This window comes from Tetranychus urticae, chromosome 3 (assembly GCF_039701765.1).
Source record: "Tetranychus urticae isolate SD_2017Ah chromosome 3, NJAU_TeUrti_SD_1.0, whole genome shotgun sequence".
NCBI classification, from domain to species: domain Eukaryota; kingdom Metazoa; phylum Arthropoda; class Arachnida; order Trombidiformes; family Tetranychidae; genus Tetranychus; species Tetranychus urticae.
In genome coordinates, this window is record NC_142960.1 from 20,112,534 (window position 1) to 20,125,912 (window position 13,379).

At 32.2% G+C, this 13,379-nt stretch overlaps 3 protein-coding genes and 1 long non-coding RNA gene across 6 annotated transcripts; 3 read left to right on the top strand and 1 right to left on the bottom strand.

Moving 5' to 3' along the window:
• The first annotated feature begins 568 nt into the window (after positions 1–568).
• On the top strand, positions 569–1,622 carry LOC107364932 (ribosomal RNA small subunit methyltransferase NEP1). Its single transcript, XM_015932383.2, has 4 exons — positions 569–920; positions 987–1,128; positions 1,195–1,253; positions 1,321–1,622. The coding sequence occupies exons 1-4, from the start codon at positions 666–668 to the stop codon at positions 1,585–1,587; spliced, it is 723 nt and encodes a 240-aa protein (XP_015787869.1). The 5' UTR covers positions 569–665; the 3' UTR covers positions 1,588–1,622.
• Positions 1,623–2,051: 429 nt separating this feature from the next.
• On the top strand, positions 2,052–9,151 carry loqs (double-stranded RNA-binding domain-containing protein loquacious). The gene is made up of 9 exons (XM_015932379.3): positions 2,052–2,195; positions 2,336–2,459; positions 2,533–2,674; positions 2,746–3,022; positions 3,368–3,745; positions 8,057–8,068; positions 8,206–8,335; positions 8,413–8,554; positions 8,624–9,151. Exons 1-9 carry the CDS (start codon positions 2,190–2,192, stop codon positions 8,967–8,969), a joined length of 1,557 nt encoding a protein of 518 aa, XP_015787865.2. The 5' UTR covers positions 2,052–2,189; the 3' UTR covers positions 8,970–9,151.
• On the bottom strand, positions 3,895–7,696 carry LOC107364931 (endoribonuclease LACTB2). Of its 3 annotated transcripts, none has more exons than XM_015932382.3 (7): positions 7,155–7,696; positions 5,182–5,836; positions 4,976–5,090; positions 4,812–4,914; positions 4,465–4,689; positions 4,314–4,395; positions 3,895–4,236 (listed from the first exon to the last, which is right to left on the bottom strand). In XM_015932382.3, exons 2-7 carry the CDS (start codon positions 5,471–5,473, stop codon positions 4,163–4,165), a joined length of 891 nt encoding a protein of 296 aa, XP_015787868.1. In that variant the 5' UTR covers positions 5,474–5,836; positions 7,155–7,696; the 3' UTR covers positions 3,895–4,162. The 3 variants fall into 3 exon arrangements, with proteins under 3 accessions (XP_015787868.1, XP_089125261.1, XP_015787867.1); XM_089269135.1 differs by having other exon boundaries at positions 5,182–5,762; positions 7,155–7,516; XM_015932381.3 differs by lacking the exon at positions 7,155–7,696 and having other exon boundaries at positions 5,182–5,885.
• A 1,367-nt stretch (positions 9,152–10,518) lies between the features above and the next one.
• LOC149093574 (uncharacterized) lies at positions 10,519–11,117 on the top strand. Its single transcript, XR_016199815.1, has 3 exons — positions 10,519–10,659; positions 10,807–10,874; positions 10,980–11,117. It is a non-coding gene; the product is annotated as an uncharacterized LOC149093574 (long non-coding RNA).
• The last annotated feature ends 2,262 nt before the right edge of the window (positions 11,118–13,379 follow it).

A 13,379-nucleotide genomic window follows, 5' to 3' on the forward strand; every position in this document is an offset into this window, starting at 1 on the left:
AATATCATGATTAACAAGGTACATTAATCCTCAGAAATAAATATGAAAAAAAATTCTGGTTAAGTGATCTTTTCATTTGACAAACAAATTTTTGACACTCGCTTCGCTCAGACCAAACAGTTCTGTTTAAGTTTTACAGGCACAGAAACAAATCTAAATATCCATTTTTGAATTTCTTGAGTCTAGCAAATTAAAAAAAGGCAATCACTTTTATAGTTAATTCATAATAAAAATAATTTACTTACACTCCAATCTTTATCTTATGTTATACAACTTATGTAACTCACAATTTGTGAGTGTTTATGGGATTCAATCTCTTGTACATTTAGCATTTGAACATTGTTCATTGAGAGTACTGATCACGACTCTAAAATTTCAGTAAAGATAAAAGTTTATTAACTGCTTGAAATTGTAACATGTTCAATATTCATATTTCATCGATAATTCAAATACTAAAGATAAGAGATAAGAATTGTTTATTTACGAGTTTTTTATTTTGAATTTGGCGCTTCAAGCGCATGATGAATACCAGCTGTTTTTAAATTCAAAATCTTGCTTGTTTGTGTTTAGCATTTGAAGTCTTTCCTTAAAACGTGTTTCCAGTTTTTATTTATTTTAATAATTCCAATAAATTTTTACTAAAGTGAATTCATACTAATTTAAATATGAAAAGAGATTTTGAAGAAGAAGAAGTAGAGGAACAATCTTCAGGAGAAAATAATCACCAAATCATTCGCCCTAAATTTTTCAAAACAGCCAAAGACCAATCCAAAAGGTTGATCGTTGTATTGGAAAATGCAAATTTAGAAGTTGTGAAAATTGGTAATAAATTTGAGTTGTTGAATTGTGATGACCACATTTCTCAGATTCGGAAATATAAAAAAGATCCCGCTTTCTGTCGACCAGATATCACTCATCAGGTAAGTGGCCATTTTCTCATTGTTTATTTTATAGCTTTTAACTATTTCTTTCCTATTTATCCACAGTGTTTATTAATGTTGTTTGACAGTCCTCTGAATAGAGCTGGACTCCTTCAAGTTTACATTCACACCTTACAAAATGTCCTTATTGAAATAAATCCAGCAACACGATTCCCTCGTACATTCAAAAGATTTGCTAATCTTATGGGTAAGTTTTTCTACTTTTGTTTAGATAGTTTTCAAATTCTTAATTTTACGTTTTCATTTTTTTCAGTACAACTCCTACATAAACTAAGTATAAGGGCTGCCGGAGGATCTGACCGACTCTTGAAGGTATGTAAAACAAAGTTTTCAACCGAACTCAACTAAATGCGGCCATTTTTTGTTTTGTTTTTCACAGGTTATCAAGAATCCAGTACAATCGCACTTACCAATCGGATGCAAAAAAATAGGCACTTCATTCTCGTGTAAAAAACTAGTTCATTGTAAAGAACTAGTTCCAACAGACGAGTCTCCATTAGTAGTTGTGATTGGTGCCATGGCTCATGGACAGGTTGAAGCTGACTATGTTGACGAAACCGTTTCAATAAGCCAATATCCGTTGTCAGGAGCACTCGCATGTACAAAAATAGTATCCGCGTTTGAAGAAGCATGGGAAATTCATTAAATCAATTTGCATTAAATAAACAATTTGATAATTTATCTTTTGTGATCTTGAATAGTAACGAAATTTAACTCAATAAATTTATTTGTTAACTCCTTTTTCCAAACAATGAAAGTTTGGAAAACCCACAAAAAAAGTCGTCGCCGTCCCTGAATCTTTCTTTTTTTCTGTCCAACAAGGTAACTATTTCACTTATGACCACCATGGTCGCTTCCGCAAAAACGTTTGTTTGGGAGCTTGTCCCATCAAAATCAGCACGTCATGAGAGGAGTTCCCTTGTGAGTGAAAACATGATCTAAACATAAGTTATTAATCTTTGTTTTTTAAGTTAAACCGCATTTCTTGATTTGCTAATTTGTAATATCTAAGGAAACGTTTGACCAATAATATTAACAATGAGTTTCTTCTAGTGATCGTCTTCAATAATATAAAATCAACTCAATAAATGACATTGATCAGTGTTCTTGAAGTAATTAGCCAAGTGACTTCTCTTCATTGTCTCATTGTTTTAATCTCAGCTACGTTCTCTATAAACTTAGCCCTTCTTCACTTTGCTTTGTATCATCATAAGTATTTTTATTCATCATTAATTTATTTGTTTTATAATGGAAGTGAGTATAACGCCCAATATGGACAATTATTTCCTTCACCCAACACTTTAAACTTAACCCCTTGGAATTAACATGTATATTATCATCCTTTATTTATCCCTGTGAATTACAATTAATTGTCTTGATTGAACTTTTCTCAGAAGACTCCAATCAATGTTCTTCAAAACATTTGTGCCAGGCATAACTGGACCATTGAATATAATATGATCTCCGAGGAAGGCAGACCCCATGGGCCAACTTTTACTTACCGTGTTTTTATTGAAGGTATGTGATTATATATTAATAATTTCTCGCCCCTTCAATTATCATTTATTTTCATTATCATTATGCATGTTAGAAACTCAATTATCGGCCATAGCTGCTGGATCCAGTAAAAAGAAGGCAAAGCAAGCTGCAGCTTTTCAAGCAATAAAGATTATCGCTGAACAAGATGAAGAAGCAGCTAAAGAGCTTCCCGCGTTGGAAGAAATTGTCCCTCGGTTCGTAACACGAATAAATCGAATCATATATCATATATTAATATATTTCTATTTTCTAATTTATTTTACAGTGAACCAGAAGCTGTTCCAGTTGAAACTAAAGATAACCCTATTGGCAAATTACAAGAAATCTGTATGAAAAATAAATGGACACCTCCAAAATATATAGATGATGAGGAAGATGGTCCAGCACATGCCAAGATTTTTGTCATTACCTGTAAACTAGAGAATTTAGATATTCAGTCGGAAGGAAGAGACAAGACGAAGAAGGGTGGTAAAAAGATTGCAGCACAAGAAATGCTAAAGCTTCTGGCGCTTAAAGGACTATGTGATGCCCAAGATGATTCGGTAAAAGCCATAAAGGAAAAAGTCGAGTCAATACCAACTATTGAAAATTTGCATCCAGTCGAAGAATAGTTATTTTTTAGATTCAAAATCTATTTTTTATTCATGGATATTTTTCCGTTCAACCTAATGTTTTTTATGATTTACAATTCTATGCTGATTGGATAAATCTAACTTTTACGTTTCGTATCTAGTTTAAAATACATTTAGCTTTAAATTTAATTTGGTTTGATTCAAATTTTTCGTGTTGCCTTGACTGGACTTTATCTTAATGTCAAACTATTATTTAATTATTGACATTCTGCTATTAACAGTTTACTAATATTGATCTTTTTCTTTACCGAACAGTTTAAAAGTGATTCTGTACCGATTAAAACAGACATTTCGGAAGTTGATAAAATTCCTAAATTTTTCAAAAAAGTCAATGAATCAATGCATCGTAAACTGGACGATGTAATAGCAATAATTGACGATGAAGCCGAGACTAACGATTATATCGCATCTCTTGATGAAGCTTGCGCGAAAATGGGATTAAATACCAAATTCTTGGATATTAACAAAGATAAAGATGGTTCATATCATGTTACGGTTTTCTTGAAAAAAATTGGAGATTCAGCCAAAGATGTTCCCGTTTTAACTGGATGGGGCACGAACAAAGACTTGTCATTAGCTAAACAAAAAGCAGCTGCTAATGCCCTTAAATTATTAGATAAAGTACGTTATATTTAAATCCTGTGTATTAATTTGTAAACCTTTTAATTAAAATATTTGAAACAAAGAATTTATTCCTTTCATAATTTTATACCATATTGCACGAAAAAGCCTTACAATATTAGTAATACTATTAAGGGTCATGCGGATGACCATCGATAATATTCAATAAATAAAATTTATCTGTGATAAATAAAATTTGCGTCGATGTGCTTTCCATATAATCAAAAACTATTCATTAACATTTAACTTTTTCACAACCAATAAATGTTTTCCAACAAATTACTGTTCTTAACAGTTAATTCTGTCTATTTGAAAATAATTAAGAAAAGATTGAAATTAGAGTCCAAGTCTCTAAACTAACATAACGTTATTATCATATATTATCAAAAAAATAGATATCTCAAGCCAAAAAAGAAAACAATGGAAATCCTAAAGTCCTTTCAAACATTGATTGCGAACACCCTTAATCCAATAATGCGCCTGGTCTGCTAGGCCATCAGTTTCTGAAAAAAAGAGATTTGATAATATTTTTTCAATTAATTCAAGTCCAAAATGTATCACATTTCAAAATTTGCCTTACCGACTTTTTGTTCTTTCAACAGTTTTTGTAAATGATGAGTTATAGTGAAAGCGGCAACAGGGTGTAGCTCTTTGGGTTTATCCTGAATAATATAAATAAAATAATTTGCTGTGAAATACTCAATTCCTGGTAAAGTACTAAAATATCATACCTTGAAAATAATGGAAACAATTTCACTAATTGTGGTACCTTGCGAGTCACTAGATCTAATGCATTCCATGATCTGCCTTTCTCGATTCATCCGTCGCCCAATCAAATCATTGATTTTCTCTTTAGGATTGTACACTTCAGGGCCATGGCCTGGGTATATTTTAACTGGGTTGAAAGATGCGATTATTTCCAGGGATTTCAAATAGTCACTGAGGTCTTCGAAGATCTAAAGTTTCAATGAAAATGAAGACGCAATTTTATGTTGAAATAAATTCTATGCTTTAGAAACAGACTTATTTCATGCCTTAAAATACAAATTTATAACTCGTGAAGTTCATGACAACTTACAACACTTCCTTCACCAAGAACACAATCACCAGCAAAAACTGACTTTTCTTCGTCCAGTAGTAGAGCAGCATGATCATCGGTATGTCCAGGAGTGAATAATACTCTAAGCAAAAGATAAAGAATCATTAAAGTATTGTTATTTACAACATGAAACTATAATGTACCTTAAGGTTGTCTTATCATCGACCTCAATGCTTTGTTCATCTCGTAAATACTCATATGAAATTTGATCATTTATAACATCTTTTTTATCATTTTTGAACTTGAAAACTTTACAGCCTGTCGAGTACAAGAAAAAAAAACAGTTAAAGACTGAACATCTTACAACAAACTTAGGGGTAAAAATAAAAAAGGATGTTGTATAACTTACCTGGGTGGATATTTGGTAAATCCAAAACGCTCAACAAACCGCCAACATGATCTGGATGCCAATGTGTTATAATAATATTGGATAGCTTAATTTGACTGCTGGAAAGAACATCTTTCAGAGTATTGATATATTCTTGGTTGTTCTTTTCACCAGTATCAATAAGCACTCTATTATCACCGGTACCGACCAAATAAGTATTTGTACCTTGAAGGGTAAACGGACCAGGATTACATCCCAAAACACGGATAACTCTCTCAGATAATTTGGTCACTTTAGGTATAATAGCTGACATTATCGTTGACAATATTATTAGCTTTGATAATTTTTGATGCTCATCAACTCTAATGAAGACAGGAGATTTCTTCTAATGAGTTAAATTAGTTTGAATCGAGTGCTTGTGGACTTGAAGACACTTTAACACAGCTTTAGTCATCAAGACAATCTATAATCGGACGATTGTTTTGATAACATTAAACGTGAAAATAGCAGCCATGTTACGTTAAACCATCAAAATAGTCGTCATAGATAATATCAGTTTGCACTTTTCCAATCAAAAAATGTTATTTTAACCATCCAAGTCACTTCAATTAATCCGATGAAATATCACAAAATAATGGGTGTAAATGGAGAACGATCGAGTTGAAAAATCGATTAACTGTCATGCAGTTTAATAAGAAACAACTTAAGATTACAGAAGACTCTGAGCAAATCATGACGGAATTTTCAACTAGTCAGCTGATTCAGCTCGCTGTTTGCAGGTTACACAACATAATTTCACTAAAAGAGGGAAATTCAAAGAGTAATAAAAGTGCGAAAGCTTTATTTTCCTAACGATGAAACTGGACTTAATGCCATAACTTCAGATCTAATTTTAAGAAACCACTTTCTTTTATTAAATTGAAATACATGGTAATGAATTATCTGTCCTTTCTGAGTCAGTAAAAGTGAAGCATTTCAAAGACTTGGAAGCTCGCTCCAAAGGTTAAAAGCTATGCAATTGTTCCTTCAAACTCAAATTGTATTTCTAGTGATACTGAATTAGTTAATTTTTTTGATTTTTTTCATTAAAGCAGTTAACGTTTCAAGCGGATATGATAACGAGAAGCTTGGGTTTCATCCTCTCAGGCTTTGGTTTCAGAAAATCGCAATTAAGATTTCGGTAATTCTGATTGAGAAGCATACATTATTTGAAAGCATCTTATTGAGAGTGAATAATCTGAGTCTAGCATTTAGCATTTTTATTGAACCATAAAACTATTGATGATACGATCATTTCATCTTGACTTGAATTAATTAATTTGAATGGTAACAATAATGTTACTGAATGGTAAGAATATCAATTGCTATTTGAACTGCCGTTGTATTGTCTTTCCTTTATGGCTGGTTATGAGGCTTGAGCTTTGCTCGAACAATTACATTTGGAATGAATCAACAATTAAATCAGAATTACATTAAACCTTTAATTGTAATATACGATTGTAATCTGTAATAATAAAATAATTTTTTTCTTATTACCTGGTGATCTTATTTTTTAGCAGTAAATCTTCCAATTGTAATGATTACTATTATGTCTTTAACCTTTTCTCATTTTCAAATTTTAACTTTTATTAATTAGTTAAGTTTAACGAGAGTTAATTGTTTAGGATGATTTTGTTATTATTCATAAACTGTTCACAATTGAAATGGGAAATGTTACAATCACTGCTGCACTTTGAGAATGGGTTTCAATGGTTTGTATACAATTTTCATTTCAATCTTTTCATGAGAAAAATAATCGCTTTCTTAACTTGACATGTAATTAAAGTTAATCTGTGAAAGTGTTGCTATTTCACTCCACGAAATTCAAAATTTATCAAATCTGAATGTTTACAGGTAACATTATCACATCAGTTAACAATGATTTGTTCACCGCAATCAATCATCAGTTCATTTAACTTTGAACATTTCATTGGTTCAATTGAAGAGTCACTCACCAGTCCGTTAAAGTCCAGACTCAAATCAACATTTATTATAGAGGATGGCTTGACAGATGACAATCAATTTCAGATAAATGTTTGATTAAGATTGAGCCAGCTGATGTGCTTAGTTTGTTATTCAAAGAAATGAAAAGATGGATAACTTGAAATTGGATGAAGCATTAATGAATATTGTAAATAAGGGTAAAACTAAAATAGGAATCAAATTAAGTTCAGTTGGATTAACATGGGAACAGTAAGACTAAGATTTAAATTAATTTGAATCATGGGAAACTAAAAAAGTTGGGTGAAAATAATTAAGAGGCAACCACAATTCAATTAGAGTTGAAAACAAAATTCAATTAGGGGTCACATTATAAGAGAAAAATGTAAACAAGTTGACTGTTGGAGTAACGTTTTTTTGTGGTGTATTGAGACAGAAACAAAGTTGATTTAATAAATTGATTTGTCCATTGAAAGTTAAGTAGTGGCGAAATAAATTGATTTGTTAATTCCTTGCTCCAAGCAATGAAAGTTTAAAAAAACCACAAAAAAGTCTTCAACGCGTCTGTCTCCTTTTTTCTCTCTTTCTTTGTCTGTGTCTATGTAAGTAAACAGATGTTCTCTGTTATTGTTCTCTGTTGATTATTTTTTTAAGTTAAACCGAATTTCTTGATTTGCTAAATTTGTGATATCTAAGAAAACATTTGACCAATAATATTAACAGTGAGTTTCTTCTAGTGATCCTCTTCAATAATATAAAATCAACTCAATAATGGACATTGATCAGTGTACTTGAAGTAATTAGCCAAGTGAATTCTCTTTCCTTCTCTCGTTGTTTTTATCGCAGTTACCTTTCACTCTTCTACACTCTACTTTGTATCATCATAAGTATTTTTATTCATCTTTAATTTATTTGTTTTATAATGGAAGTGAGTATAACACCCAGTATATGGACAATTATTTCCTTCGCCCAATGAAGCTTAACACATTGGAATTATTATCTACATTATTATCCTCGATTATCTCTGTGAATTACAATTTAATTGTCTTTATTCAACTTTTTCAGCTCGCTAAGACTCCAATCAATGTTCTTAAAAACATTTGTGCCAAGAATAACTGGACCGTTGATTATAATATGATCTCCGAGGAAGGCAGAGTCCATGAACCAACTTTTACTTTCCGTGTTTTTATTGAAGGTTAGTATTTTTTATTCATAATTTCTCGCCCCTATAATTTAATTATAAATGTTATGTATTTTCATTATGCATGTTAGAAACTCAACTATCGGCTATCGCTGCTGGATTCAGTAAAAAGAAGGCAAAGCAAGCTGCAGCTTTCCAAGCATTGAAGATTCTCGCTGAACAGGATGAAGAAGCAGCTCAAGAGCTTGCCGGATTGGAAGAAGCCGTCCCTTGGTTCGTAATACGAATAAATCATATCATCTCTTATATTAATGAATTATTCTTTTCTAATTTATTTTACAGTGAAAAAGAAGCTGATACAGCTGTAGACAAATCTAACCCTGTTGGCAAATTACAAGAAATTTGTATGAAAAAGAAATGGGCACCTCCACTATATCTGACAGATGAAGAAGATGGTCCACCACATGCCAAGATTTTCACAATTACCTGTAAATTAGAGAATTTAGACCTTGATTCGCAAGGAAGAGACAAGTCAAAGAAGGGCGGTAAAAAGATTGCAGCACAAGAAATGCTAAGGCTTCTGGAGCTTAAAGGACTATATGATGCCCAAGATGATTCGGTAAAAGCCATAAAGGAAAAAGTCGAGTCATTACCAACTATTGAAAATTTGCATCCAGTCGAAGAATAGTTACTTTTTTAGATTCAAAATCTATTTTTTATACATGGATATTCCTCCCTTTAATCTAATGTTTTCTATGATTTACAATTCTATTATAATTAGATAAATCTAACTTTTACGTTCACTAGAGATTGTGTAAAAAGTGTTTTTGCAATATCTAGTTTAAAATACATTTCTAGCTTTAAATTTAATTACGGTTTGATTCAAATTTTTCGTGTTGATTTGACTTGACTTTATCTTAATGCTAAACTACTATTTATCAGTTTATTAATATCGATCTTTTTTTCATAAACAGTTGAAAAATAGTTCTGTATCTGTGAAAAAAGATAGTTCGGAAGTTGACAAAATAGTGGAATTTTTCGGTAATGTCAATGATCCAATGCAACGTAAACTGGACGATGTAATAGCAATAATTGACTATGATGTCGAGACTAACGATTATATAGCATCTCTTGATAAAGCTTGCTCGCTAGTTGGATTAAAGACCAATTTCGTGGACATTAAAAATGATAAAGATGGTTCATATCATGTTATGGTTTTCTTGAAAAAAATTGGAGATTCTGCCAAAGATGTTCCCGTTTTAACTGGATGGGGCTCGAACAAAGACTTGACATTAGCTAAACGAAAAGCAGCTTCTAATGCGCTTACTTTACTAGATAAAGTACGCTATATTTAAGAGACTATTTAAATCCTATGTGGTTTAATCTTTAAACCTTTTAATTAATATAAGGAATTCGTTCCTTTCATAATTTTATATTATATTGTACGACAAAAACTTGTAATTCTCAAGTATCAAGTATCATTTACATGACCATCGATAATATTCAATGAATAAAAAATTACTCGTGAAGAATAAAATTTGTATCGATTTGCTTTCCATGGTAAAAACTATTCAATTAAAATTTTCGCGACCAATAAATGTAAATAGTTGCATTATTATGAGAACAGTAAGACTAAGATTCTAATTTATTTGGAATCATGGAAAGTTACAAAATTTGAGTTCAAATAATTAAGAAGCAACCACAATTCAATTTGAGTTGAAAACAAAACTCACAATTAGGGGTCACATAATAAGAGAGAAATGTTTATGTAAAACAAGTTGACTGTTAAAGTAACGATTTTTTTGCCGCGCATTGAATGCTGACTTTTTCAGCATTATATAATAGTTGTTTACAAAAGTAATAATCTTTTGACTGTTTTTCAGGTTCAACTCACAATAGACGCATAAATGAACAATTGAGATGAGTGAAGAAATAAATGGAAAAAAGGTAAGTCAACAAATAATTTGTTAAACAAAAACCAAATCATCATCTGTTGAGGTTGATGAAGAAACGACTGACCTTAATTTTCTCAGCTTATCTTGTGTTTCTGCCCTTGCTTTCCCCAATTACCGTTAACTTTGATTTAATTTTTTTGTTTCTCCATCCTTGATTATGTTAATTCAGGTTCATTTGTGTTTGGAGTTTAAAAAAGAAAATTTATCTCACAAAAATAGCCCTTTTATGCCTTTACCACCAACATTGATGAAAATTACCCTATGACAAAGCTGCGGTTCACACCTAATGACAACTGTTTGACAAATTTCAATTTGGGCAACGATTTTTTTCCAGTTATTTCATCTTTGAATGGGATTCTTTTTTTTGTTGTGAACAACAATTTCGACTCTACTTTCTTTGGTTTCAATTGTGTCTCTTAAAAGGTAATCAAGGGGGTTAAAATTAAAGATTCAAAAAGTCAAGTATTATCAGGAGGAAGGAAAATGCTGACAAATGTTTTACTTTGATGAGAAATCTCTTTTGCTTTAAATATCTTGATTAACCCAGGAACTTGTTGATTGTTTGAATAGCGATGGAAAACGAAGTGAACCTGATGTACCTGACTTTAATTGTCCACCATGCACATTACTCATGAAAGGTAATAACTTAGCTGCTCTTTTCCTACTAATCTTCTGTCACCATTCTCAGGACACTAATTACTTCAAACTTATTCAGTTCTTTGCCATTTAAATGACAAATTTAGGTTATTCTCATAGATGGAATTTAGATGCTGTTTAATGATTACCATGCCCCGGGTCACAAAGAAATGAAGGATAGATTATCTCAAATTTATATTGATGGTAATGAGAGGAGGAGGAGGAGGAGAAGACGGAAAATGAACATACAATGGAAACATTGAGTGCGGAAGAGCTTTGCATGAGTCAAACTACTTTCATCCAACTACTCATCTATTTGGATCAATGGATGATGACTATTCTGTGATTACTCGGTTAAATGATATCATTGATTTCATTTGTACAGAAAAGGAGAAGAGTAAATTGATAGCAACAGTTTTGGATAATAATGGACTATCATCAGGTTTATAATGGTAATTATAATGGCATATGTATATACAGCGACAAAAATATACATTATTAATTTATCTTTGCTATTACAAAGCTTATTACTAAAAAATATACAATTATTTTAGGTTCATGGTTGATTGATGGTTCTTACACGTTGAATACTAAATGCTTACCAATGGTATGTGATTAAATGATATTTTGAATACTCCTTTTATTGGCCAAACACATTCTTGTTGATGGTCCAGAATTTGGTCTCAAAATTTGTAAGGATCAAGGAATTGTTCGTCCGTATGAATAGATTCTGGTCGAGAGGGTTGATGTAGTTGATAATAGACCATTTGAATTGTATGGTGAACGAGCTGCTGAACTATTGTTGTTTGAACAACTGTTAAGATTTGGCGATACCTCGTATGATTGTTCAATTATCCAAGAAACAATACGATCACGACGTTTGATTCCATCAACATCAGCCTTTGGTTTGTCTGTTAAACCCAAAATGGTGGATGCATTGTGGTTGTAATAAAAGATGAGAGCTCTAACCGTTAACCAGAAATTGATCAACGAAAGCAGACAGGATAAACTTGAGATTATCAATATAATACAGTTAATCATAACCAAAGGTCGACGGAGATCAGGTGGACGCCATTTTTCACTGGTCGATATAATCTCTTTACGATCACCTATTTCAACAACAAGATCTTTCGTTTCACAAAGTAAAAGTCCATTGGCTGCAACAATAGTTACAAAAGAAATGGCCGCAGTGGTGAAAATAGCGGTGAAAAAGTTTATCTTGAGCAATATAAGAGAGAGATCATTTCGACCTGAGGTAATGCCCAAAAGACCACTCACAATGACTATTAAACCAATCCAAATGGCCGAATAAAGGTTAACTGGAGAAGATTCAAGAGGATAAATGAGTACACCAAAAATGGTTATGGTAACACCACATATTGATTGTCCTGTTCCAATGGCTACCACAGACCTTCCTGGATAAAATTGACAAAGGCTATTCTCCTTGACTAACAGCTGTTTAATCCGAGGAACCGTTGGCACTTCACTCATCATATTTTATACCTTGTAATCCAGAAACTATGATTCCAATACAATCAACTGGTCACGAAACATTGGTTTGGTTCATTTTACATGTGGTAACACAGTGAAACCCCAAATTGATGAAGACGATTCACTTGCTTTTCTTATAACAACATTGAGTTATCAACTGAAACTGAAAAATTAACCAACAAATGATGTCAATGGTTATGCTGAAACGTTTGGTGAAGTTGCTGTTGATTAAGATAGAGTTTGATCCAATGAAAACAACACAAAATAAATGAATGTGTTCTTCAACTGAAGTTAATTGGAATGAAAATTCATAATGTGTCAATAGGATGTTTTGTTCTTCTTTTTCCAAGCAATTGTTTCTCTTGATTACCTGTTTGTTTGTTTGTGCACATCAACAATTATATTAATACAATTAGGCCACCGTAAGGAGAATGGTAAAAGAGATGCATCCAAGAAACGGTGAGCCGGTGAAATGAAGAGTTTTTGCGCTTCTCCTCCATACACATCTTCATCATCATCATCATGATCAAGTTTTATTCAAACCTGATTCTTTTATTATCATCATCTCTCCCGCTCTCATCCTCATCGCAGTCACTCGTTAACCCGTTTGGGCCCTTGACCTCCTCCCGCGCTTATACTCCATGGCCACCTTCAATCCTTCCCCACCCTATTGTCTTTCACCCTCATCGATACTTTCATGTATTATTATCACTTCACCTTTTCTTATATTAATATTACCTTTTTTTCCTGAGCCACCTTTCAGACCAATTCCAATCTATCTTTTAATAATTTATTTCTCTTTTGACTCTCTTTCTTTTTCTCTAGCCAAAGTGGACACTGTTTGGTTTACCGTTATCCAGGTCATTATTTACTTGGCTTTAAGCCTATTAGCTTCTGCTTATGCATTGCTGGGTCATCTTCATCTTTCACGTTTTAATCTTTTCAATCAAAAAATGTATACATACACGTTTGCGCTTATCTGACACCAGCAAATACAAATGATATATTGTCAAGAT